The sequence below is a fragment of the Carex rostrata genome, chromosome 11, assembly GCF_964058835.1.
Source record: "Carex rostrata chromosome 11, lpCarRost1.2, whole genome shotgun sequence".
NCBI lineage: Eukaryota > Viridiplantae > Streptophyta > Magnoliopsida > Poales > Cyperaceae > Carex > Carex rostrata.
The window spans coordinates 5,235,221-5,262,178 of record NC_135928.1 but is presented as its reverse complement, the minus strand read 5'-3'; the positions used below and the strand labels follow the sequence as shown (position 1 = coordinate 5,262,178).

Here is a 26,958-nt window from a genome sequence, read left to right as displayed (position 1 = left end):
ATATTGAAAAATGAATGTATTAAAATTAACTTAAAAACTCACATATTTGACCGCTTGACTTCATACTAAATAAATTCAAAAAGTTATAAATTTTGTATGTAAACGCACAACTAATAAAGTAGATCGGTTTGAATGATTTGAATTTACCTTTTAAAATCGATTTAATAAGTTTTAATGTTAATGTTATATAGGTTGAAATGACACTGATGTTATACTAGTCAAACTCTACACAAAATATTAGTCCGAATATGATGAGAACATTAATTGAAACTTGATGTGACCACATTTAGGATGACTGAGACAACACTATTATTAAATTTTCTTTCATAAAAATTATTCTCGTAAAATATATGAGATTTCCCACAATAAATTATTATATGATAATTTTGGCACAAGTCAGACCATCCAGGTTACATATATAGTTCAGACTCGTAGTCTCAGAGAGTGAGAAGGTGGGATTAATTAAACATTTCATCTCATTAATTCAACTCCGCAATCTCTCTTCCAAAGATTTCACAAATAAAAAAATAAAAAAATGAAGCAAATGCCGTGTAGAAGTTTTCCAAATTTCACTTGATACTCCTTACATGGACACATTCGGCCTCAAAAATTATGGGTTTGGTTGGCCTGGAACGAAGAGCTGGTCAAATGTCAGACAGAGACAATAAGTATAGAAAGAGACCCAAGTACAGACATACAAATACTTTATAATATATCATCATATAATACAAATATCGGCATTAAATATTTATAACATTTATATATAAGTTACGGAAGGAAGTGTGCATTCCCATTACATCAATACAAAATTGGCAACCTCTGTGAAACTCCTGAAATGCGGGGCCCACGTTGGCCACCTAGTGAGTAATGGCGAATGCTATCTCATTAAACACATTTCTGCAAAACAACCCCAAAAGAGTACCCACAATTTACCCCAGGGGCTAATTTGCAACGCTTAGGACTGACTCTCTACATCCATAATATTATTTAATCCAATACCATAAACTAGACACATGAACAACAAACATACTAGTCCTATACTAACAAACTCCCCCATCCCCCCCCTCCAACACCAAATTTATTCATACATACGAAGCAACCGGAATCTATGAATATTCAGGACAGAGGCGATCTGTGTGGCGCACCCTTCCTTCTATTGCCGCCGAGCGAAAGCACAATCTGCGGGAAGAAGCTACCTCCTTTCTTCCTTTTGGGCACATCTGATGCTTCGGACCCGCGCCGATTGTGGTGGGACCGGCTGACAGGCTGGCTGGAGCCCGAGCAGGCACCGTTGTAGTGCAGTGGGTCTTCCAGGATGGAATTGGGTGTGATCTGACCAACCACATCGTCCTCAGTTACATCAGAGCCATCCATCCTGAGGTTTTCAAAATGTGTGAAGGCGAACTCCGACTCGTCGTACCGGAACAGGATGCTCGACAGATCCCCCCCTTGCATTATAACATGATCAACCTTGTAAAGCATTGAAATTTATGTGTTAGTGAGTTAGGGGCCCTTTAATTATTATGCAAACTATAAGAAGCTATAGTAATGTTTGCAAAAAGAGTTATGTTGGCAGACTGGTCCTGGGTTTTGTTTAATGAAGATCGACTTTATGAAGAGCAATAATATTCTATCCGAGGTGTAGACATTTTCCAATGTAGTAGTGGGTTCTGGACCATTGATACTATAATCCTACTTCATAGGGAAACCAAGTTGACACTTAGCATTTGACAAGTAGACTTATGTATATAAATAATAAATTAACCTATAACCAGTAAGCATTATGTATACATTTCATAAGTTCTTTTGTAACCAAAATGGGACCACATGCAATTAACGCACAAGAAAGGTGACCTTAATTGAAGGGTTAATTGTAAAAGGGCAAAATGATTATATATGATATATCAACAAACCATTATAACTCTTTGCTTCTGCTAAATCTTATCTAGTTATCTAGTCATCTACATGATAAACATCATCTACAGGAACTTTCATAAAGCTGTTGCAAATTACCAAATTGGGGCACAAAAAGTGTACCTTGCATGAAAGGCAGCAGAAATGGAAGGGCTCTTGCAGAATCCTGTCACAAGTCAAGCATATGTTTCCAGAGCCCTTAAATGGCCTAGATTGAGGCCTTGGCTTCAGAAATATCACCTTTGCACTGTTAATTGTGTACGGCTGCACCAATTCAAAAAACATAAATATACAAATGCTTCTAACAAAAAAAAAAAAAAACACAAAATACCTTCATGTCTAACCCGCACAACTTGTTAAAATAAGGATGGGAATGAAATTGCCTTACGTGTTTATTAAGAAAAGACAAATTTGATACACAGACCAAGATCTAAATTTGGTTTAATAGCAAGTACACCAGACAACACATCGAGATTTGGGACTAATTACCTGAACATAAGAGCAGTCGATGAGCTTTTCGAGGTCATCCAGCCGAACAACGTCATTGTATACGTACCGCCTCACCTAAAATACCATATAATTAAACTGTTAATTTTATTAAAAAGTAACTGAGAAGGGATAATAATTTGTTACTGTTTTTTCCCTGGTCCTAGCAAAGTTTGCTAGTTTTTTTCTATTATATTTCAACAAATTCAAACAGATCACCGAAAGGTGATACACATTTTAAGTCCTACAGAAAAGGTACCGCAAGAAGAATCTTTAGTACCGAGTGGAAATGTTTAACAGAACAATTTGTGATCCGTTAAGAAATTGAGTCATTGGGTAACTAGGAGCATGATTTGACCAAGGGGGTGACCATGATTGGTTGCTGCAAAGACAGGTAGGAGGGAAATGACAACTTTGCCCGTATGACATCCGTACTCTGATGGAATTTGCTTAGACCAATTGATGGCCATGAAAATAAAATTTTCTGTTGTTAGGGAAAGTAAGAGAAAAGTTTGAATCTTCGGTCTTCTCTGAATAGCATCATAACTTTTGAATAGCAGAGATCAGAGGGGAGGTGGGGAGAGAGAGGAGAGAGAATATTTTTTTACTAAGGTAAATAATGACGACTAGAATGTAAAATTCTAGGGGTAAACTTGAAAAACATTCATTTTTGGGAGGTATAGAATAAGAGGGAGACTTCTAAAGGAGGCAAAACATTTTGGATAACTATACCCATTATTGGGAGCAAACTTGCATCATCATAAGAATATACCTCAAGACATTGCAAAAGAAATCAAGGCTCTTCTTTCCAAACATGTCAAGAAGATGAAGTCAACAATTTTAAACCCAATTTAATTAAAATATAAATGATAATGTTGGAATGAACTTTTTCCTTAGAAAAATTTCCCTCCTTTCACATGCCTTTAGTAGGGAGGGATTGAACATTTGAACTGGGGGGTTAAATATGTAACATTTACTATGCAGGCTGATAATACTATTCGTAAAGTCAATCGAAAAGGAAAAAGACCTGCTGTAATTTCCACTTACTTGATCTCTTTCTCTCTCCCTACTACTACAGTTATTGCGTCAATAATGGAAGACAGGACCCAGAACAGAAAAAGTCCAAAAATGAGGGGGATAAAGGAAATAATAATGAATTTGCATTTATTATGGAGATAAGTTGAACGCATAAAAGGAAAACTAATTTAGTAGTCAATTTCTAAATAAGAAGGGTTAATTCAAACAAGAAAAGCCAAACATCTTCTTAATTATAAGCAATAAAACTAGAATATCATTATTACAAAAGCAAGGTCTAATTGATATGAAAGTGGGTCTTGCACTTAATTAGTGATTTAGTTCATATTAATTAAGCTCAGGATATAAATTCTATGTAATCAAATAGTTTCTATGTAATCTAAATTGTTCAATGCCATTGCACAAAAGTTCTACTTGGCTACTTGCACATGGTTTTTCTTTATTGTAAGAAACTTTAAAAATTTGGGAAGAATAAGATAATTGAGAATACTGAATAACATAGCGAAATTAAAGGAAAAGCCTCAAAAGTCAAATTTAGTTCTTCAATATTACCCAATTAATATTTACTCTTGGTGAAAACTTGAAGCAAAATTATAAATAAAAAATGAAATACAGCTAATAATAAGATATAGGTTTTGTCATATTTTTAAAATTGACAAATCCCGAGCACTAAACATGATTTTGAACGAGTGAATTACAGCATTTGCCAGGCACAATTATTACTGGCTGATAATTTTCTAATTCGTTCCTTGCAATTTCACATGACCAAAGTCAAAAAAATTCCCTAGTAATTCAGTTCTAACTACATTTTCTAGCAAAAACATAACTCATTTCAGGTGCTATACAAGTTGGAAAAGAAAACCATAGGGGAGAAAAATACAAGGAATAAGAAGCGAAATATTATTTTTTTTTCCAGAGGAGAAAAATATAAGGAAAAATGGGGTGGGGTAAATTGAAAAGGCAAAATTGAAGAAGAATTTAGGTAGGTGGAGGCGTGGAGCGATATCCGAAGAGAATTTGCACGGAACTATCACGACTTACAAACAGCCAAAATTTACGCAGTGAACCCTGCATGAAAAGGAACAAGCATAATTGTACCAAACAAGAAGCCCTTTTACTTAAAATACACAAACACAATCCCCTTTAACCTGTAGTTCAAAAAATAATTGAAACAAGAAGGATAAAAATCCCATCATCCCTAATACAAAAACAAAACAATTGCGAATTGACCGAGTATTCTGCGAGAGACGAATGGAAGGACGGAAATTAAAATTTTGAAAGTCGAATTGCGTGAATTTGAACAGTAAGGCTACGTACGTAACAGCTAGCATGCATAGAAAGGATGAAAAAAATGAAATGTTCAAGGAATGTAAAGTAAAGTAGAATTACTTGGAGGAGGGGGTGATGGGGGTGGAGAGGGGCACAGTGGGGACAGATGGAGGTGCAGCAGTCGAGGCAAAAGATGTTCTTCTCGTTTTTGCGGCGGCTGTCATGGGATTCGCATCCAACAAAGAAGGTCTCCTCAACGAGTCCCCCAAGCCATCCAGGCAAGCTCATCCCCATCTTAATTTTATCTCTCTTTCTCTCAGGATCTCTCTTGGCAAGGTATTTCAGTTGTAGATGTGTGCAGTGTGCAGTGTGCAAGTAACTGTGGGAGGGAAGGAGAGAGGTCAGATGAAGTGCATGTGTAATATGGAGTGGGGAGTGTATATAGGGAGGGAGAGAGGCCAGCCTCTGCCTGCTTATAAAGAGAGCGAATTGAGGAGGGATGGGTTTTAATTATAATTATCAAATCATGGGGGAAAAGCACTCAAGCAGGGAGCAACAACGGTTTAATTACGCGAAATTTCTTCTTGTTTTTGTTTGTTTTTATTGGAGAGTCTGAGAAGTGAGAACTGAGGACTGAGGCGGTAGCGGGTGAGGTCAGTCTCCGTCACCTCGGTCAGTTTGGGCAGGCCAAGGCCCAAAGGTTCCCATTTAGTAGGGGTCGGATGTAATTTAAAAAGGTGGTACAGTGATACGATTTTCTTGTAACTTTTTCTTTCAATTTACTTTTACTTCTTGCTATTCTCGGTTAAGACCAAACTTCATTTAGCCCCTGCATTTTAAAATTTGGATGGCCACTTTCTATACTATTTTTTTCTTCTAAATTATGCAATAAAAATATACCTGATTCATTTGTCATTAGCTCAAAATTATTACAGACGTGGATCGCATGCCGACTAGATCAGCTCGTTGACGTCATTAATTAAGGAAAAGTTTATTTAAATGTGATCTGTCCGTTTCAAATTAGACAGTTCAAATAGAAAATAAAATAAAATAAAATTAGCATTTGTTCAGTCAGAATAACAACACAGATAAAGTTAAGTATACTGGTATCCTAATGTGAACAGAGATTTTTGGTCATATACTCCCGATCTGTTATTGAACGGCTCATATTGAATAATTCTTCAATTAGATGGACATATAATACATGTACCATAAAGTTGTGCTTTGTAACCATGAATAGTAACATACACGGACTGATATAATGTGGGGGTGAGATTTTAAGTTCGTCTTCCAAACCAGGTGAATTTATAAGACTCAGATAATAAAGAAAGATATTTGCAATTAATATTGACAATATATATGTGGTTCTTGAATTCTAACTTGGGATATAGGTGGCAGTGTGTCAGAGCTCCGTGGAATGGAGGGAGCGAGGAAGAGGGAGAAAAGGAGAGATGAAAGGGAAATTAATTTAGCGGCGGAAATGATTGGTAATGGGAAGGATAAATTACAAATATAATTTACGCCAATTATAAATCCATTCAATTGTTCAACAATGTTTATTGTCTTGGTTCTATGTACTTCTGTTGGCCTTCAAGTTTCTCAGAATTTTATCATAAATCTAAAAAACAATTACGAGTGAATTAATATCTGTAGCGGTAAGAATGGGAAGCGGTGGGCGTCCAATGCTCATCGATTTCGGTCGGGTTCCCACTCAGATTCGCCTGGTTTGTTCCAAATTTGAACATACCACTTCAATATTCGCGAGTGTCGCTTTAAGATTTGTATTGATCAAGTGTTTGTAAAATTTTGAGAGAATCAGACGGTTCATAGCTGATATCAGACAGATTTGATCCGATGCCCATCAGACGAGCCCCACTTCCGTAAGAATGAAGAATTATCGTTACGGATAAATGTCATCAATCTCGGACTGAAGTGATACTCAACAACTTGATTTAATTCTGACAAACATAAAATTAAAAAAAAAAAAAAAAATTTACAATTGTGCCAGATAAATGCAGTTTGGAATCCAAACTTAGCCAAGTCCCTGTCTGGAATTTAGCAACATTTAGTTATCTACCAAATGGATTTTAAATGTGAGATTTAACGCATTTAAGAAAAAACAGTTTTCTTTCTCAGTTAAGTTACCAGTACGGAATTTTTACATATATCTAACTGCAGTTAAAATGAAATAGGAGTCCCAGCAACAGTACAACTGTTTGAATTTTGTATTAACTGAGCAGAAAAGGGCTATTAATTAAGTTGATCTGTGCAGAAACAAACCAATAGCCTGTCGGGTTTCGGATCCTTTCTGGATAAAAATGCAAATCCGGTGAGGAAAGATGAATTGGCAATACTGATATCTCGTCGAGTACTAGCAGAAAAACAGAGGTACAGTTAGTTTTTGTACCATTTGTCTCCTTGTGCCCTTTAATGCCAAGTGTACAAGGTGAAAATACACAGTAGATACAACGAACCCATTTCTCACAACTATTATGCATTTTTAACGCCATCATAAACAGTAAACTTAGCTGTTAAAATAACCATATGAAAGTCCAATAAAATGTAAATTGTCTATTATCTTTTTATTGCCTGGAACATTAATTGGAGTTACTGAGCTTAATTAGAAATTGATGTCAAGCATTAAAATTGTCAAATTGTTTCTGTTCTTAAATACTGGTTTGTCTTATTCTCTATGTACAAATGACGCGCAACAAAAGTAAATAGATATTTGGTTTCATCATGTAATTATCCTTTCTTTGCTTATGGAGGGTTAGGAGGAATCCACGTGTTACATATAGATCAATAATAGTAGAATGAACAGCCCTGATTCGGGAGATAGAACACGTGGCAGAATCCTAGCTCCTGTCGACTAACAACCTTTAAAAAAAAGGTTTGTCGTTTTGTACAACGTAACTGTACGATTCCCTACGGCCGTTTACAACTTTTTGGTTGTTGCTTTGCATGGATTTTATTTGATTCTAATTTACGGATAATTTCAATTGTCGATTTATGGACTGTAGTGGCGATAGCAATTTGCCTTAGCCCTAGTTAGCGCGAAAATTTACAGATATGCCACTACCTTGACAGTGCGTCGATGCTCTCTGAATTTACTCCAAAGTTCTCAATTTTCCATAATGCATGTGTTAGATAAAAGTCCAACAAAAAGAAAATTTTCTTTATCCAATAATTGTGCAAAATGTTAAAAAAAAAATTTCTTTATGCAAGATTTTTAAGTCATGGCACCGACTGATTGATGTTATGCATAGCATAACATTATAAACTTACCCAACTTCAAATATATTTTGTAAATCAAAGTGATTATTTTCAATATTTAAATTTGCTGCAGGACTGGAGATGTTATCCAATTTGCATTTACTTATGGTAGAAAAGCAAGGTTTCTTATAATTAATGTTGTATGCTGAATTCTTTGGAAATATAGAAATGATAGTTGCTCCAATAATTGCCCAACTAAATCAGCTAGATCAATCATATTTCTAATTAAATATCTTCTTTGCTACAAGGAAAAGGTGCAATTAACAAGCGATTGAAGATTGAATGCCAATCATTGAGGATGCTATCCCCTTAGATCAGTTCATGCCTATGGATATTGTGGAGTACCAGCCACCAAAGTTTTCCAGTCATCGGAGTGCGCCCTCAAGGACAAATTTTTGTACTTAGCTTATATATATCCTCAGTTCCTTATTGTGTGACTTAGTTATAGCTACTCTAGTATGTTTTTGGAGTTTAGACTCATCCCAGGCTTGATATATGCCTTGGTTGTTATACTTACTATGTAGTTCTTGGTTGTTATACTTAACTGGAATGTTTTGTTGCTGCAGAAACAAGGTTTATACTTTAGTCTAACTGGTCCTGTAATTATAATTTCATGATCAATGGAATGGGCCTTGGTCTTTCTTTTTTTAATATATATATATATATATATATATATATATTTAAATGTGCATTAACAATCCCTTGGATCTCGATTATTAGAAGAAGAAAAAAGAAGCAAAATCTTCATGAACAGGTCTATCTAGAAATAAATAGGATAATAAATAAAGGCTCATCCATGCATGCATCTTCCATATTATTTAAGTATAAAATAGAATTATGTGATGGCTAAATGTCCCACATGAAATCTGTGGTTGGAGAAGCAAATGATTAGTCATTCATTGCTTGGATCTTTCTAACAATGTGGAACAATCCATGATATTAGGTTTCGTTAATCACATACAAACATAATAATTCGTAGGAAACATTGACCGCATTTGTAGGGAGTCTGTCAATTTCCAAATAATTAATAACACAAAAATAATATAATAATCGACTAATCATCACATCATAATATAAATATTTGGAAAAGGAAGGTGGTTTATTTCTGTTCCGTTACGAAGTTCGTTTTATACCCACCAAATTACGAAAGCAGAGAGCACAGTTATCACCTCTAATTATTATTTTCATATCCATTTGTCTGTTTTAATGTAAACACAACTATTGATAAATGCTATGTACTTTAACCAAATTAAAACACGTTATGAACTTTCAGATTTTTAACATTGTTAAAATTTATATTTAAATATTGTAAATTATACACTTAATTATAATTACAAAATACATACTTGTCGTTTAAAGTTTTAAACTGTTATTCGAACAACTACCCAAATGTATCCTACATATTATTTCACGATACCAAGTTAGATATTATAGAATAATGTACATTCATATATTTATTGAGGAGGGTTCAAATGCCTCCATTTTTTGTGCCTTCATCATGCCTCCATTTTTAAAAACTTAAATAACTCAAAGTTTAAAACTTAAACGTCAAAATAAAACCATTAGATGTAATCTATGTTATTTTCTCTATGTGTCCATAAAAAATTATCACATTTTGATTTTGCTTTTATACGAATCAATAAGTTAAAAATCAATGTCTAGAAATTATCCACATTTGTATACATTTTTACACATTTTTACAAGCTCAAGATGACAATCAAAACAAAGTTGAAATGTCATAATTTTTTACACGTGCATAGATAAAATGATATAGTTCATATCCAATGGTTTTATTTTGAATTTTAAGATTTAAATTTTGAGTTATTAAAATTTTTAAAAATGAAGGCATGATGGAGGCACACAAAATGAAGGCATTTGAACCTTCCTCATATTTATTTTATATGTAAAGTTGATCAAAACCCCATGAAAAGATATTATTGAAAGGAAACCATCAAATCTTGTATATTAATTGAGTACACCCTGACCATCCATCATTTGATAATAGTTCACAAGTTCCAATCTTATATCATTTCTCATACGTTGAATAGTCTCCAAGTCAACCACCAACCACCAACCTTTAATTACTTGCGTTAGAAGTTGTGAAAATATTGCTAACAAAACTCTGTTTTTTTGTTTTTTTGTTTTCATCGTATGGGAATTTTCATGGAATGTGATTTAAATCTCAAAACATGAGTGGTGGTCTTTTGATAATGGAAAATTGTTAAAGAGGAAATACAGGAATCAAATTTGTACACAAATTCATGAGAAAAAAAGCATGAGATTGAACTTAAATTTCTTTTTTTTTTTTTTGGTTGAAAGCCGTAGACAATTGCATTGATTCAATGATTTATAAAGTAATTATATAGGTTTGTTTTGTTAAAATTAATTGAACTTAAATTTCTTTTCCCACAGGCCATCTCTTGCTCGTTTTTCCTCTACATATTTTTGTTTTTCAATTTTCATGACAAGTGCATTTTGTTCGTGTTCTTTATTTTATTTAATTGGGAATTATTTTTCACCGTCACTTTTATTTTCACTATTTTTTCATCATTAATTTCTTTATTTTTTTCATGACAACTTTTATTGGTTGTAACTTTATTTGTATTTTTCTAAATATTATCATATTTTAATTATTAGACTTCGATTATTATAATTTATTAGAAACGTATCAATAATTATTAACAAAAAAAATATTCTTGGCAACAATACTTTAAAAAGGAAAATATATATTTTTATGAATATATTTTTTAAATTAGAATTTTCAACAACTATTTTTACAGTACAACTAAACATTTATTCCAACACATTCCTTTGATCTTTTAGGGACATAACAAATGATACACATTTCTGTGATCTCATTCCACACAATCTTGTGATAACTGAACAAGTAGTATGAAATTATGGCTGATTTAGTGTTTGCATTGCATTTCATTAAAAAAAAACAAGAAAGATAATAACATATTTATAAATGTTGGATGTTTGTTTGACTAGATTTGCAAAACATATATTATTGAATTTAACAATTTTTTTGAGTTGAAATATATGCAGGTTCATAAGATTTAGAATTGCAACAAGACTGTTGAGGCTCTTTCCTCTGTATTTGAGATAATTGACTGCACCATTATTTCAATGAATGTTAAGACTTAAAAATCAACATCTACTCCTCACAAGCTTTCTAAAAAGTGGTCATATGCACAAATCGGACAATCGAGTGCCGAGGTACGCCAGTTTGAAGTTGCTGAAGTTCCACAATGCTTGATAAGCGTTGTAACGGTTTCTAAACTGTTGTAACGGTTAATAGGCGTTGCAACGGCCTCCTCAACTGATGTCTCTGGAAGGTTTGGCAGAAATTTGGACCTCCGAAATGAATTAAACCGTTGTACAAGGGTTAGCACTTTCCAGCTCTGCACATCTTTCGTATTTTGACTGCCGTTTGGTTATACGAAATCCGATTTAAGTGAATCAAAGCTTAAAATTTTCAGAAGACCGAGATATTGTTAACTTTATTCAAATTATGAATTGATGGGTCTCTATAGGCCGTGGCGTCAGATATGGTAACGTCTATAAAGCTAGATTTGCTTCTCTCCCTGTATATAGAAGTAAATATTAAGTTTTTAAGGGTGCTTCGGTCATAAAATACATCCTCCTTTGCTGAAAAAGAGAGCCGCCATGGTTGCTTGATCATGAAACTTCAATACTTGTTCAACAACTAAAATCTTCTCCACCATACTCAATCTATTTTGTAAGAACATTACAGTGATTTGTGAGAGATTTTTTATTTACTACAAACACTAGAGCCTTTGTTGCTCGCCTTGAGCCTTTGTTGCTCATCTTGTTCTATTTTGAGCCTTTAGTGCTTGTGAGTTATTTCAGTGCTCGGGCTGTGTGATTTTCCATAAGCTTTGTAAGCGTTCACCGGTTCAACCTTGTACTTCATTTCTCATTTGATAAAGAAAGACGTACCATTTCGAAAGTCGTGAGTCCCGAAGATGTAGATGTTAGTGCTGAATTCCATAAACAACTCTCGTGTCAAGTGTCTCTAAACTCTATTATTTACTTTTCATTTTTTTTTTGAATTAAAGTTATTATTATTTCCGTCAAGAATAACACATATGTATATTAGTTAAGAGTAACTTAGCTTAAAATTTAAAAAGACTCATATTCACACTTAGACGTCTTTGGACCAACAATAATAATGATAAAAGGCTATAATATACTAATTATTGAATAATGAACAAAAGAGCATATTTGGATGAGAAATATATATTACACCAAATAAGGGAAGTGACGAGCAGAAAGAGACAAAATAATAGGCTAGCTCCCTATACCTCCTATATACTGCATGTGAAAAACCAAGGTACTAAGAAACTGACCTAATATTGTGTAAAGGAGCCCCAAATGAATGTGCTTTTAATTAAAGGAACTTTTGTCTTGGAGCCTCTCTATAGTTACAATTGGACCTGTCCTTCTTGAGCTTGTATATCGTGAACTTACATTAGCATGCATAGATATATAACATCCTTCTTGTCTAATTAAGTAGTTTTCTTACAAAAATATGCTCAACATCTCTAATGCCAAATAATTACACTAATCAAGCTTCTTCTGATTCTCAAAATTACTCCCCTTTTTTTTAACAAGCAATTATTTGTTTTCTCATTTTATGATCTTTATTACTTACTTTTATATATATATATATATATAGATAGAGTGTGGCTAATTTGCTACCGGAAGCACTTCGGCCAAGGTGCTTTCGGGGTTATATTTTAGTGTGTGATGATCAAACAACAAATCTAAACCGTTAGATGTTCAATCTATTATAAAATCTGCTTGGAGACCAAATTTTACATTTTTTGGAATTTTTTTACTATTTATTAAGATGGTTTGAAAATCGCTGTTTTTATTAAAATTATGCACCATTAAAAAACAGCTATTTCAAACCATCTTAATAAATAGTAAAAAAATTCTAAAAAAATGTAAAATTTGGTCTCCAAGCAGATTTTATAATAGATTGAACATCTAACGGTTTAGATTTGTTGTTTGATCATCACACACTAAAATATAACCCCGGAAACACCTCGGCCGAAGTGATTCCGGTAGCAAATTAGCCACACTCTATATATATATATATATATATAGGGATAGACCCCTCTATGCATTGCAATGTATGGTAGCCTATCCCATATATATATATATAGGCTGTGGCTAATTTGCTGCCGGCAGCATTTCTGCCGGCGGTGCTGCCACTGTTTTTTCTATTTTTTGATGTTCAAACGACAAATCTAAACTGTTACATGTTTAATCTATATTATAATCTACTTGGAGACCAAATTTTACATTTTTTGGAATTTTTTTACTATATATTAAGCTGGTTTGAAAACCGCTGATTTCAATGCTGCAGAAATTTACTGAAATCAGCGGTTTTCAAACCAGCTTAATATATAGTAAAAAAATTCCAAAAAATGTAAAATTTGGTCTCCAAGTAGATTATAATATAGATTAAACATCTAACGGTTTGGATTTGTTGTTTGGACATCACACGGCTAAATATAGCCCCGGCATCACCTCTGCCGAAATGCTGCCAGCAGCAATTTAGACAGACCCTATATATATATATATATATATATATATATATATATCTATATCTATATATATGAGTAAGGCTTGGGTGTTATGGATAGCATAGAGGGCTACGGTGCTACGGCTCAATATTCGAGTTTTTAAAATCCTAACGGTCGATCCAAACCGTTCATCTTGTTCTCCATATTAATGTGTTTGGAGACCAGATTTTATATTTTTTGAAAATTCTTTACTATTTCTTTAGATAGGTAGAAAATCACTTGATCTAAAATATTCTGCACCATTGAGATATTTGATTTTCTACCTATTTAAAAAAATAGTAAAAATTTCCGAAAAAAATGTAAAATTTGGTCTCCGAACACAGATTAATATGGAGAACAAGATGAATGGTTCGGATCGACTGTTAGAATTTTAAAAACTCGAATATTGAGCCGTAGCACCGTAGCCCTCTATGCTATCCATAGCACCCAAGCCTTACTCTATATATATATATATATAGGGATGGGCTACGCTACTCCATGGAGTAAAATGAGTTGGTGCTCTACGCCGCCATATTTTATTTTGAAAATCCAAACGACCGATCCGAACCATTACATGTGATCTCCATATTGAAATGTGCTTGGAGACCAAATTTTATATTTTTTGGAATTGTTTTACTATTTATTAAGCATTTTTGAAAATTGCTGATCCGATGGTCCAGAAAATTTTATTATTTTTACTGTTCACAGCAAAACAGAAATTTAAAAAAATGCTTAATAAATAGTAAAAAAATTCAAAAAAATAGAAATTTTGGTCTCCAAGCACATTTCAATATAGAGATCACATCTAACGGTTCGGATCAGTCGTTTAGACTTTCAAAATGAAAATACGGAGTGGAGTACAAACGCATTTTACTCCATGGAGTAGCGTAGCCTATCCCATATGGGTAAGGGGGGTGTCCGATGGGCATCGGATCAAATCCTGTTCGATGGGCTGTTGGAACCGTCGGATCTGCTTTAGGATTCGCACCCGCAATTTTGCGTCTGCTTTAAAATCCGTACACAAGAATCTTAAAGTAGATCCGACGATTCCAACAGCCCATCGAACAGGTTTTGGTCTGATGCCCATCGGAAACCCCCCTCTCCCATCCCATATATATATATATGAGGGATCCAATTACACCCTTTTTTGGTGACACCGGATTACACCCTATGTTTACAAAGTCCAAACAGTCGATTCAAACCGTTCAACATGATAGATATGTTAAAATGTGCTTGCAGATCAAATTTTATATTTTTCTGAATTTTTTTTACTATATATTAAGATGGGTACAAAAATTCAACGGTCTGAATATAGGGAATTTTGTTAAATACTTAATAAATAGTAAAAAAATTCCAAAAAATGTAAAATTTGATCTGCAATCACATTTTAACATATCCATTATGTTGAACGGTTTGGATCGACTATTTGGAATTTGAAAATTTTGAGAATGGAGAGTGTAATTGTTTGCACATAATATATGCTACAAAGTTTCAGTATAGCAAGCTATACATTTTAAACCTTTGTTACACTCTGTCAAATCAGATAGCAAGTGTACTATCCTATCGATGAGTATGCTCAGGTATCGATCCACAGGGACGGAAGAAAATAACCGGACTTATCCTAAAGTTACTTGAAATTCTAGAAGTGAGAGAAATTGATTTGGTTTAGTTCTAACAATTCTAATGATTTATGACAAGTTTAAAAAGCAATAAAAAGAATTAAAGTTGTTTTCAATTAATAAAAAGGCGTTTCCAGGGTTCAGATTTCATTTCTGTTCAATCCCGAGGCATACGGCCCGTATGGCTTCCCATACGGCCCGTAGGGGACCCCGAGTTAATGCTGCAGCTACTGTTTTCTGTGTTGATACTAATGTTTAGGGTTTCTATCGACCAGATCTAGATACCTAACCTCAACTTTCGCATTTTGGCCTAGTACCCGATTACCGGACTCAAATACTTCCCTCTTAGATGCGTTCAACCTCAACTTTCGCATTTTGGCCTAATTTATCTAAGTTACTTGTTGGTTTACTAAAAGTATCCAAGGACTTTCGCCTCAAGGAAAGTTTCACATTTCGGGTACTCCTTGGTTTAACCTTACTTCATATACTTTATTCGGTTGGATTAAATGTCATAGACTTGGCTCCTAATACTTAGATGTGCGCATTCATCTAACGGGATGACTAATCAATTCAAGCAAGCACAAATAAAGCAATCAAAATACTACTCAACAAAGTAAAAACAAAGCATTCAACACAAAATCCAAGTAGCATGCAAACAAAACCAAACTAGAAACTACATCTTAGCCCTAGAAACAAAGTAAATTAGCTACTCATGTTCATAAGATAACACAAATAACAGAAAATAAAAGAGTTCATGACAAAACAGTGGAGAAATCCGAAGATCCGTTGCAAACTCGCGTTTTTCACTTCTCTTCCTCTTCTCCTCCTCTTCTCTTTTGCTCCAAGAAAGCTTGTCCAAGTTCCAGTGGTGAATCCCCTTTTTTTGGTGAGGTAATCTCTCATTTAATGTCCTGGATCGCATGTGCAGAGGCTTCCTTTTCGGCCTCCTTGATTTCAACTGATTTCAGATCCTGCTGGATTTTTCTGATTTAGCACCCTACGGCCCGTAGGGCTGTGTTTTGTCTTGGAGACTATGTGCCTCTGTTGTGGAACCTTCTGTGTGGTTAGGCAGATCCTGTACGGCCCGTAGGGTATGTCATACAGGCCGTATGAAAAATTGTCAGATCCAGTTTTTCGCCCTTTTTCCTGCAAAATACCAAACAAAACATAGCAGTACCACATTTCTTCGAAATATAAGTAAAAAGTCCACATTTATAGGCTTTAAAACACAGGTTTAAGTATGAATTAGGGCTGTAAATTAGACATAATATGGAGATATCAGTAATTTGGTGTCACCAAAAAATGGTGTAATTGGATCCCTCATGTCTCATGTCTTTCATACCTCATATTTTATATCTTCATTTTGAAAGTACAAATTGTCAATTCGAACTGTTCAACATGGTATATATACTAAAATATGGTTAGGAATGAAATTTTATAATTTTTGGAAATTTTTTACTATTTTTTAAGATGGGTAGAAAATCATTGTTTTTTTAACAGTTCAAAAACAGTGATTTTGTGCCTATCTTAAAAAATAGTACAAAAATCCAAAAAATATATAATTTCATCTCCATGCATATTTTAATATAAATATTAAGTTGAACGGTTCAGATCGACAAGTTGAACTTTGAAAACGAAGATATAAAATATGACATATGATGAAGTATGAAAAAGATGAGGCATTGGAACCCCCCCCCCTCTCTCTCTCTCTCTATTTGAAAACCTCGCAGAGGCTACCTAAGTGACTCTCTCTCTCTCTCTCTATATATATATATATATAGTCCGGCTAATGTCATAACGTTATAATTTCAGCCTAAGTTATAACGAGTCAATTTTTGAGATTTCAAAGTCCGAATAACCGATCCGAACCATTGATCTTGTTCTCCATATTAATATGTGCTTGGAGACCAAATTTTTTTTTTACTATTTATTAAGCCACTTTGAAAATCACTGATCCAATGGTGCCTTGTGGTTTTATTGTTACCGTTGGATCAACGATTTTCAAAGTGGCTTAATAAATAGTAAAAAAATACCAAAAAATATAAAATTTGGTCTCCAAGCACATATTAATATGGAGATTGTGTTGAGCAGTTTGCATTGGCTATTTGGACTTTGAAATCTCAAAAAAATACCAAAGAATATATATATATATATATATATATATATATAGAGAGGGAGAGAGAGAGAAATGGGCTACGATGAGTTGCGAAGTAAAGTGACTATTTTACTTCACGCTCATATTTTGCGATTTTAAAGTTCAAAACATCGATCCGAACCGTTCATCTTGTTCTCCATATTGAAATGTGCTTGGAGACCAAATTTTACATTTTTTTGGAATTTTTTTTACTATTTATTAAGCAATTTTGAAAGTCGCTGATCTGATGGTCCAGAAAATTTTACTGTTTTTTACTGTACACAGCAAAACAGAAATTTTCAAAAATGCTTAATAAATAGTAAAAAAAATTCAAAAAATATAAATTTTGGTCTCCAAGCACATTTCAATATGGATTAAACATCTAACAGTTCGGATCGGTCATTTGGACTTTCAAAATAAAAATACAGCGTGAAATAGAAACGTGTTTTACTTCGCAACTCACTGTAGCTCATCTCATATATATATATATATATTTCTGTTGCTAGCTTAAAGCCTCTAAGCAGACCACGACATTAGTGTTTAATATGATGAGATAATAAAGAGTGATAGAACACCATACTGTAGTATTAGTTTTGTCTTCAAAAAGTTATTTTTTGATTGATTATTTTTACACGTTAAGTTTATAAATTGAATGTTATATGTATTTTCTTCCTTGAGTTTGATGTTTGATTTTAGAAGTGTTCAATAAAACATTTTTGATCTTGAACTATAGAACTCTAAATTATAATAGACATACAACTTTAAAATATTCACAATCTTAATAATTAGTATGAAACACTAATATATCGCAAAAGGATTGTCATGTTAGTGATATGACTGAAATAAATAGTGATTTTTCCTATCACTTAATCTAAAATATTGTCAAATATTGAGTTACAAATGTCTAAAATAGGTTGAATCATATTACTTTTGTTATTTTTACTTGATTATGTAGAACTGTAGATTTCAGGCGTTTTTAGAGCTAAAAGAGGCATAAAATAAAGCATTTTAGACACATGTCCTACCCATGCGATTGCTCATCCATCTGCATGCAAGTGGAGGCCGCCAAACGCATAAAAGTGCACTGCAATAGAGAAAAATAGTGCAGCGTAGGAATTTCATGCTGATGAATGCTATACAATTAGTACCATGACCTCACTAGTTACTCCATCCTTTTTATTTGTTTATTTTTGCCACATAATTGGTGGTCAATTGACCCTATCAACCTATCAAATTTCCAAAATTATCCATGCAAACTGAATTGTAGTTTTGGCCAATAGCAGATCAGAAAAACCTCCAAAATTGACAACACTAAGTAGTCCTTGGGTCCTTGATTGCCCAAAGCATGTCCCTGAAAATGGGACTGTTGAAGACTTGAGAAGACGAACATTGAACGCACGGCTCATTTAATTTAAGGTTTCTCGCCTACCATATAGTACCACAGTAGCATATATATATAGGCTACGAGTGTTCGTAGCAATTAATGTTCCTTGTCCATTTGCCTTGATTTGCCTACTCTATTCTTCATGCTTTGATCAATAGAAGTTGCTACTAATTAATGAGCAACATTTAAATCTAACAAAGGTAGCCCCAATTTACTCTCCCATACATATATAATTATATCTTGAGGAGGGATCGAATGACACCGTTTTTTGGTGACATCGGATGACACTGTGTATTTTCAAAGTTCAAACAGTCGATTCAAACCGTTTAACTTGATAGATATGTTAAAATATGCTTGCAGATCAAATTTTATATTTATCTAAATTTTTTTTCTATTTATTAAGATGGATACAAAAATTCAAAGGTCCGAATATAGCGATTTTGTTAAATACTTAATAAATAGTAGAAAAATTCTAAAAAATGTAAAATTTGATCTGCAAGCACATTTTAACATATACATTATGTTGAACGGTTTGAATTTTGAAAATTTTAAAAATGCATGATGTCATCCGATATCACCGAAAAATAGTGTCATCTGATCCCTCCTCTTATATCTTTCCCACTTAAAATGTTGGAGATGAGGATGACAAAAAAAAAATAGTCATAGCTAGTGTTTCGTTCAAGATCAGCTCGAAAATCTCATAATTAATTAGTTGCTTTCAATTTTGATTTGGCTTGTCATGAGCAAGTTCAAGTTAGAGTTTCAACTCGTTTTCCTCAGCTTTTTGCAGGATCCTTTTTCGTGTCCACGCATTGAGAAAATGAAACAACTATAATAAGAATATAAAATTATTTTTCAGCCTGCGGTCTTTGTGCGGCTCACGGCACGAACAAGATGTTTACCTTTCAAACCTCGGTAACAATATTATCTATAAAAAGTTGCAGCATTAAAATTTGCACTCGCTTTCAGATTTACATCTACAAACTACAATGTCGTTGTCTTTTCAAACAAATCCGTAGCAATATCTATACAATATTAAGTGTGGTGAGTTATTTTTCTTCTCTCTTTTTTGTTGTGCTGAGATATTGTGCAAATAAATAAATAAACTATATAGCAACGTGTGTTGTTGACAGTGTATTAAAATTCAGTTTATACAGTCGCATATTCTTATTTGGTTACAATCTGATTAAAAAATTTATATTCAGTCAAATATGAAATTCTGCATTTTTAGCCGCATATTACTACATACTTGTTTGTATCATATATATCACATATTAACGCATACTTGTTTATGTGTGTGTGACTTCTCATTTCAAAATCCGTATACATAAGTCTGCATAAAAATTCACATATGCAGTATGCGGTAGCCTTTTACATATCGCATAATTAAGAACTGCATTTAAATACATTAGTTGTCGACACAAATATTTTTTTCTTAAATTGATCTGAATTGTGTTTTCGTGACCGGATGGTTCTGGATTATTTTACTGGCTATTTATCACATGGAATATAGTAATTTTTTTAATGTTAAAATCCCCCTCTTGATTATATAATTTTGTGAATCGGATGTTAAAATAATACATAAACAAATCATATATTAGGGAAGTAAGACTATAAATATGAATAAAAGAATTCATATATTAAAATCCAATAATCACATTTTTATAAAAGAAAAAAAAATTAGATGTTTGCATTTGTAAGGTTAGTAACATAATTTTTTTTTATAAAAAATATATTTTTTGCTAACAGAAAATAATCATATTATTAGTCAAATGTATGAAAAGTTCATAAATTTAAGAGAAAATAAAATATAAATAGATGTGGCAAACTGATCAGATCTAAAGATTATTCATAAAATTTCACATGTTAAAAATTCAAAATAAGATGATACATGACCATCTGAAATGAATATTCAAGCATAAAAAAAATCCGGATCCAAATACTTGCATGTTCCATATCAATTTTGGAATTTCTAGAACAGTACATGTATCTAATATTAGTCAAATATATATGTATCATCATTTGTACCCAAATTTTTATTTATACCGTAATAAAAAAAAAACAAAACATTCTGATTCTGAGATAATATTCCACATTTATTGAAGCCGCCAAACTAATATGTAATCCCATTTTTAGAGGGGATGGGGAGCAGATTGGGTTGCCCCCCCCCCCCCCCCCCCCCCCCACACACACACACACACCAATCACCGAAGCCCCAAAAATATAATGTAATATTAAATATATTTAAGTTTTGAAGGGCCTCAAATTCAATATGCGGCTTTTCATAAATGGAGCCGCATATTGACTTGGCGGCCCAGATAGATGTGGAATTCCCCATATTTTGAGGGTTTTTTTTTAAAAAGGATATAAATAAAAATTTCGATCATTTATATCTGTAAAATTTCTAAATAAATATCCCATCCATATATACATCTCGAAAATTTACAAAAATCCATATATTAAGTTAAGCTTTGAACTTAATCAATTTATGAAGTAGATCAAAAGAAAAAAAAAGTTGGAACAAATTCTGGAAAATAATAATACATAAAGAAAGAAGATTGTGATCATTCTGTCGGCTTTCTAGTTTCCTATGTGATGGGCCCAGCCCATATTAGCCCAAACCTTCTTACATCTTCTCATTAAGAAAAGAACAATAATGTTAGAATTCACAGAAGATTGAAATAAACCCCACTTGAATAATTTCAAACTGCATCGTGAGCATACTACATAGTAAATATAGAGAGAAACAAGCACAAGCATACAACATCGCATAGGAAAGGGTACAAAATTAATGTTCGCGCACTATATCCCACATGCCTTGTCTAGGCAATGCTATATAATACAATATAATATGCATTATAATTTACTTGTAGAACTAAATGGTACAATTTTATATTTTAAAATTAAGGAGAGATTACTGCACAAAAACTTTTTTAAAAAAAAATTGAAAAGTAAATCTATAGGTATTGTTGTTTCAAAGATAGACAATCAGTGATCAAATTTTATGCAATTTTAATATTGTTAAATTATGCATCAATGACTATTTTTAAATTGTTAAAATTAGAAAAATTAATGTACTATTTATATATCAAAAGTTATTATTTTATATAAATATAATATTTAAATATATATCAATTTTTTTAAATTGGACAAAATAAAAAATTGTCATGTAATCCGCTATTTATAATCTACCGCTCAAAAATTCGAGTAATCAATACAAGTCACCGAGCCCCATCAGACCATCACGCACACGCACTTGGAAAAGCCATCCAATTATTTTATCTATAAGGAATTTTTATTTGAATTTCGAACTTGTAACTTACTACACAGAGAATAATTTTTTTGTCACTAGATTGAGAGCGGGTTCTCCAAATTCAAGAAAATTTATAATTAGAAAGAATTTACAGTGAGTTTAAGACTCTTGAAAAGAAGGGGAATGATTAATTGGAATGGGACTACACAGCTAAAGCGTTTTTACCTTGTCCCCTAAATTACACCGAAATGCTAAATGGAGCCCGGAACTTTCCATATTTAATTCGGTGCAGAGAATTTCATAGGACTAACTATGCACATTATTATTCTCTGCATTTATAAATACTTTTGTTATTTATTTAATATATAATTTATCACCAATAAATATAACTTTATGCATACGCGGTAATCAAGGGCTTGTAATCTTGTATACATTATAGTATTTAAAACTATAAATGTGAAGCAACGCAAAAGTTGCTACCTTTCCCCCAACATATCCCACATTTAACTCCTTTAAATCACATCACAAAAAAGTGACATAAAATTAATATTGAAGTTCTAAATAGCACCGCTTGATTTATAGTTCAAACAGGACATGGGGGATGCACCAAAAGGAAAATGGAACTTAAACTAAACTAACAAAAATCAAGTGTGTGTGTGTGTGTGTGTGTGTGTGTGTGTGTGTGTTTATATATATATTGCAATGTCTTGTAATTCATGAAACCATACCATACCGGACATGTCTTTATTCACATGCACCTGCCTTTGTATTTGACATTTGACATGTACTAGACTACTAGTTCAAGAAGCAATTTAACTTTGGATGGGACCAATCTCTTTCCGCCGATTTCATTGGACCCTAAGCCTCTTTTGAACTTTTCTGTCATTTAAGCCCAAAAAAGCACACATCTTTTGGGCTCCACCCATTTTATATCAAAGTGCCACTAAACCCTGATTTGTTGATTTCTGAACACTTACGTTTGACCCAAATAGTACCGCCATTGTGAATGTTTCTGATATTATACAACACATGCCACACACATCTTCATGTAAGAGGGTTCTGGTATCATATTAATTCAACCTCACAAGTCTTGATCACAATGTAAAAGATGAATTCAAATTGTTGAGCTTGCTTGTTTTTTTTTTTCTTCTTGAGGACATATGGACACAATTTTTTCATAACTTTTTAGTTTGTTTCTTACAAAATAAACAATTTCTAAGATAAATGACTTAAATTCACTGCAATAAATAAATAAATTTTAATGTGGCTATTATTAAGGCTCCTTATCTTGTTTGGATTTTCTACATTAAATATATTTGTGAAAAAAAAAAAAAGTTGTGGTGTGCAGTGGTAAAATGAAGTTTTTTTTTTTTTTTTTTTACTTTTTATCTTTTTCACCTCACAAGCTGCAGGCACCGTTGAAAGTGTTACCACCTTTAGGAGCCCATGTGGCGATGGTAACTTTTTCTTTCTGCTTGGTGGGCTCCAAAGGTATCTTTCACTAGTCAGTCATGATAGATTCATGTGGAATTCATGTGGGCTCACGTGATGTAAACAGAATTTGTGAAGAAAATTCATGTGACACGTTGGTATTAACCCTCCTGTCTTCGTCTCATTTGTTCAATAATTCAGGATAGTTTTTGTTAATCAAAATTCAAAACTATTAACCCTTAGCTTGAGGGGCCGAAAAACTTTTTCATCCTAATAAATAAAAATTTCAACGTTATTATCGATTTCTGAAGAAGTAAAAACTTACTATCCACACATTCTAAGGTGGAAAAAAATTACTATTTGTTTAAATTGGTACAAAATTATTGTTTTTGAATGATCCACATGATTTTGTAGCTATTTGAAGTTGTCCGGAGCCAGAATCCACATAACCGCATCATCTCAGGTACCTGAGGTGCAATTAATAAATCCAGACCGTTCTTTTGAATATAGCACAAATTTCAAAACAGACTCCTTATAATTACAATAAACACCAGATCTATTGTGTCCGGTTAAGACTTCAGACTAAATTCAGACTATTTTTTTTTCTTGCAGTAGACTTGAGATCCATGAGGGGATACAGGAGGCAAGGGAATGAAGAAAAGCTAAGCACGGTTTTAGGTTGCATGTGCATGGTAAATTTGGTGTTTTTTAGAAATTGATGGTAAGGTTAAAATTTTGATTTATTAAGATGGAAACTACAAAAACCGGCTGATAGACAATAGTGTTGATCTACAAACCCTCCGATTGATATAAAAAAACATTTTGACAAAATCTATTTTAATCACGTGAAACAACAAAAAAGAAAGAACTAACCTTTAGTCTAATATCAAAAATACATGATCTCTATGTAAAATGTTGTGGATTCGAAACTTGAAATAAAAAAAAAATTTATTATAATAACAAGGATATTAAATAATTAAGTGATTTAACCTCCAACATTTATTTAAAAAACAAAAAGGAGGATTAATTACCAACATGAACATTAACCCTCCCGTCTGTAGTCTCAGTTTTTTATATACCAAAAAAAAAAAAAATGACCATGTCACATTATTTACGTTCTCATCTGCCTAACTGCCTTTTCAGTTTCTCATTCCTAATTAAATGGATGACTTTTATATCTTGCATCTATTTCCATATTTAAAAATAGAGCATAAAATAACTATTAACACAATACAATTTTTTTAGTCATCTATTGAATTATTGTTCGGCTAATCATGTTGTCAATAATTTTTAAACTTTTTCAATGCCTTGCAAAAGTAATTATTTATATTAAAATTTCTGAATGTAATTTTTTAATAAAAATTATCTTAATTTAAATTAGTTGTTTCTTAAATAAATATTTCTTTTATCCAAGGAAAGTCCACAAAAAAAACAAAAATCTGATATAAATTTAATTCTAGTTTTTGGTCTCAAATTTTACTATTACAATTATGTCACCATTCGGTGCCAATGAGCTGGCACATTACGAGTTGGATCTAGTTCGTGAACAGATTGTCACAACAACTGAGTGAGATGAATAAGCTGAAATTTAGAAGCCCAACTGAAAGCTCAGCTCATAATCATCACGAGTTAAAACTAAGTTGGACAGAACTAGCTCGTTAGCTCGCTGAGCTTTATTGAGCTACTATCATACAAATTCAAAAAAAAAATGATGAAGACCATGAAACATTTAATCATCAGATATAATAGAATAACAGAAATTCATTTTACATAACATAATAATTAATTTAACATAAACTTCACATATTTAAACATACAATTCTTACAAATTTCACACATAATGACTGAAATTAACACAAATTCATACAAATTTGTACAACTAAATTCATACATTGTTAAGCTTCACAGAATGACACAAATTCACACAAATTCAAACAAATATTCATGCATAGTTAAGCTTCATAATAACACAAATTCATACCTCGATCGAGCTGGCTGCTAGCGAGCGAGCAAGCTAGACCCAACTCAAACTTGTTAATACTAAACCAAGCTAGTGGCGAGCTAGCTTGTTAATATTTCGAGCCAATAACAAATAATCAGTTAGTGATAGAGTTATATGTGAATCCGTCCTGATCACGAGCTACGAACTTTTTTGCCAGTCCTAGTTTAGCTCTGGCCTCATGACAAGTCTTCACACCATCAAAAATCACAAAACCATGCTTTTATAAATATTGAAAGTTACTGTCTAACAGTTAGTCCAACTTGTCATTGGTGTAGTTTTGGAGGTTGAGGTATAAAGTTTTGAAGATCTAAATTGGTTATTTCAACTTAACTAGCCTAAGTTATTCATATTTAGTTAAAATCTAAAAGTTATGTTATAGTATAAGTTATTAAGAAATAGTATTGACTAAAGAAGAGAGAAAAAAATTAAGTAGTCACTGACAATGAGACCGTATGGGACTAACTCTTAAATCACCTGGAATAGTAGTTTAAATTTAGAGGTCTAATTTTAAAATTATGCTTAGTTAAACCAATCTAATTAATACATATTTAATGAATAACTGATGTCTAAATCTCTTATTTCATGGTATAGGCAACCAAACACCACCAAAACTTTGTTTTGTTGTAATTTTTTTTTGCTGAGTCACAACTTTTAGCACCGTTCCTTCTAAAAAATTTTCAAACTTTTTTAGGATTTAATTCATGATTGTTAGCAAATACTGAAGTATGATCTAAAGTATCAATTTGATCAACCTTTTGATTTCGAACAAGTTGGATAACATCTTCATTTCGGATTAAAATTGCGCAGAAAAATTGAACGTATTATTAAATAATTCAGATCTTGATTTCGAACAAGTTGCAAGTTCCAGCTTTTCTTGTACTTGCATTATATATAATTTTTTTGGCACCATGTATTTGGGCCACAATGCAACTATTCAGATCAAATTTTGGAATGTATATTCCTCAAATACTCCAGTTCATAACTAATGTATTGACGAAAATACTATTTTACGGTCATATGTGGTGGGGATCCCGAAATTATACAAGAAAAAAAATCGAAAAAATAAAAATAAAACAAAAGGAAAAGGGACCAATTGATTGTGCATGTTGTTGTACTAGTGTCTGGCCATTTCAACACTGCTTTGAAATCGAAATGTCAGACTGATACATAAGAGGAGAACAGGATTTGTACTGTACAAGGATAAGGAGGGACATTTAATAGTCACGGCTATAGTACAAGAAATAGGAGGAATTAAACAGCTTCCAATTAGCAGAGCAAGGTCAATATAAATTTCAGTAACAACAGTAAATGAAAGAAAAGGAGTCCACATCAACTCTGTGGATAGATTCCTTGCAATCATGTGTCAATTAATCAGAAGGAACTTTCAATTAATTACATAGACAGACAAGTTTATAACAACAATAATCAAGCCTTTAGTCTCAAACAAATTCAGATATACTAAAAATAAAACTCAACCGGAATCACAAAAAAAAAAATACAACACATGAACTTCCTAGAGAATTCAGATCCTCCTCGGTACTGTAATAGAGAATCTTTTAGA

The 26,958-nt window shown here is 32.7% G+C and overlaps 1 protein-coding gene across 1 annotated transcript; it reads right to left on the bottom strand.

Annotated features, from left to right (window-relative positions):
• Positions 1-733: 733 nt before the first annotated feature.
• Positions 734-5,298, bottom strand: LOC144561999 (PLATZ transcription factor family protein). The gene is made up of 4 exons (XM_078311118.1): positions 4,825-5,298; positions 2,404-2,478; positions 2,038-2,178; positions 734-1,470 (listed from the first exon to the last, which is right to left on the bottom strand). The coding sequence occupies exons 1-4, from the start codon at positions 4,996-4,998 to the stop codon at positions 1,117-1,119; spliced, it is 744 nt and encodes a 247-aa protein (XP_078167244.1). The 5' UTR covers positions 4,999-5,298; the 3' UTR covers positions 734-1,116.
• Between the last annotated feature and the right edge of the window lie 21,660 nt (positions 5,299-26,958).

What these genes read in the sequence shown, in the direction of transcription:
- LOC144561999 (XM_078311118.1), bottom strand. Translation starts at nt 4,998, where the DNA reads ATGGGGATGAGCTTGCCTGGATGGCTTGGGGGACTCGTTGAGGAGACC. An exon ending in CCCATCACCCCCTCCTCCAA is followed by an intron (nt 2,479 to 4,824) that starts GTAATTCTACTT and finishes ATGGTATTTTAG; the next exon opens with GTGAGGCGGTACGTATACAA. An exon ending in TCTGCTGCCTTTCATGCAAG is followed by an intron (nt 1,471 to 2,037) that starts GTACACTTTTTG and finishes ATGCTTTACAAG; the next exon opens with GTTGATCATGTTATAATGCA.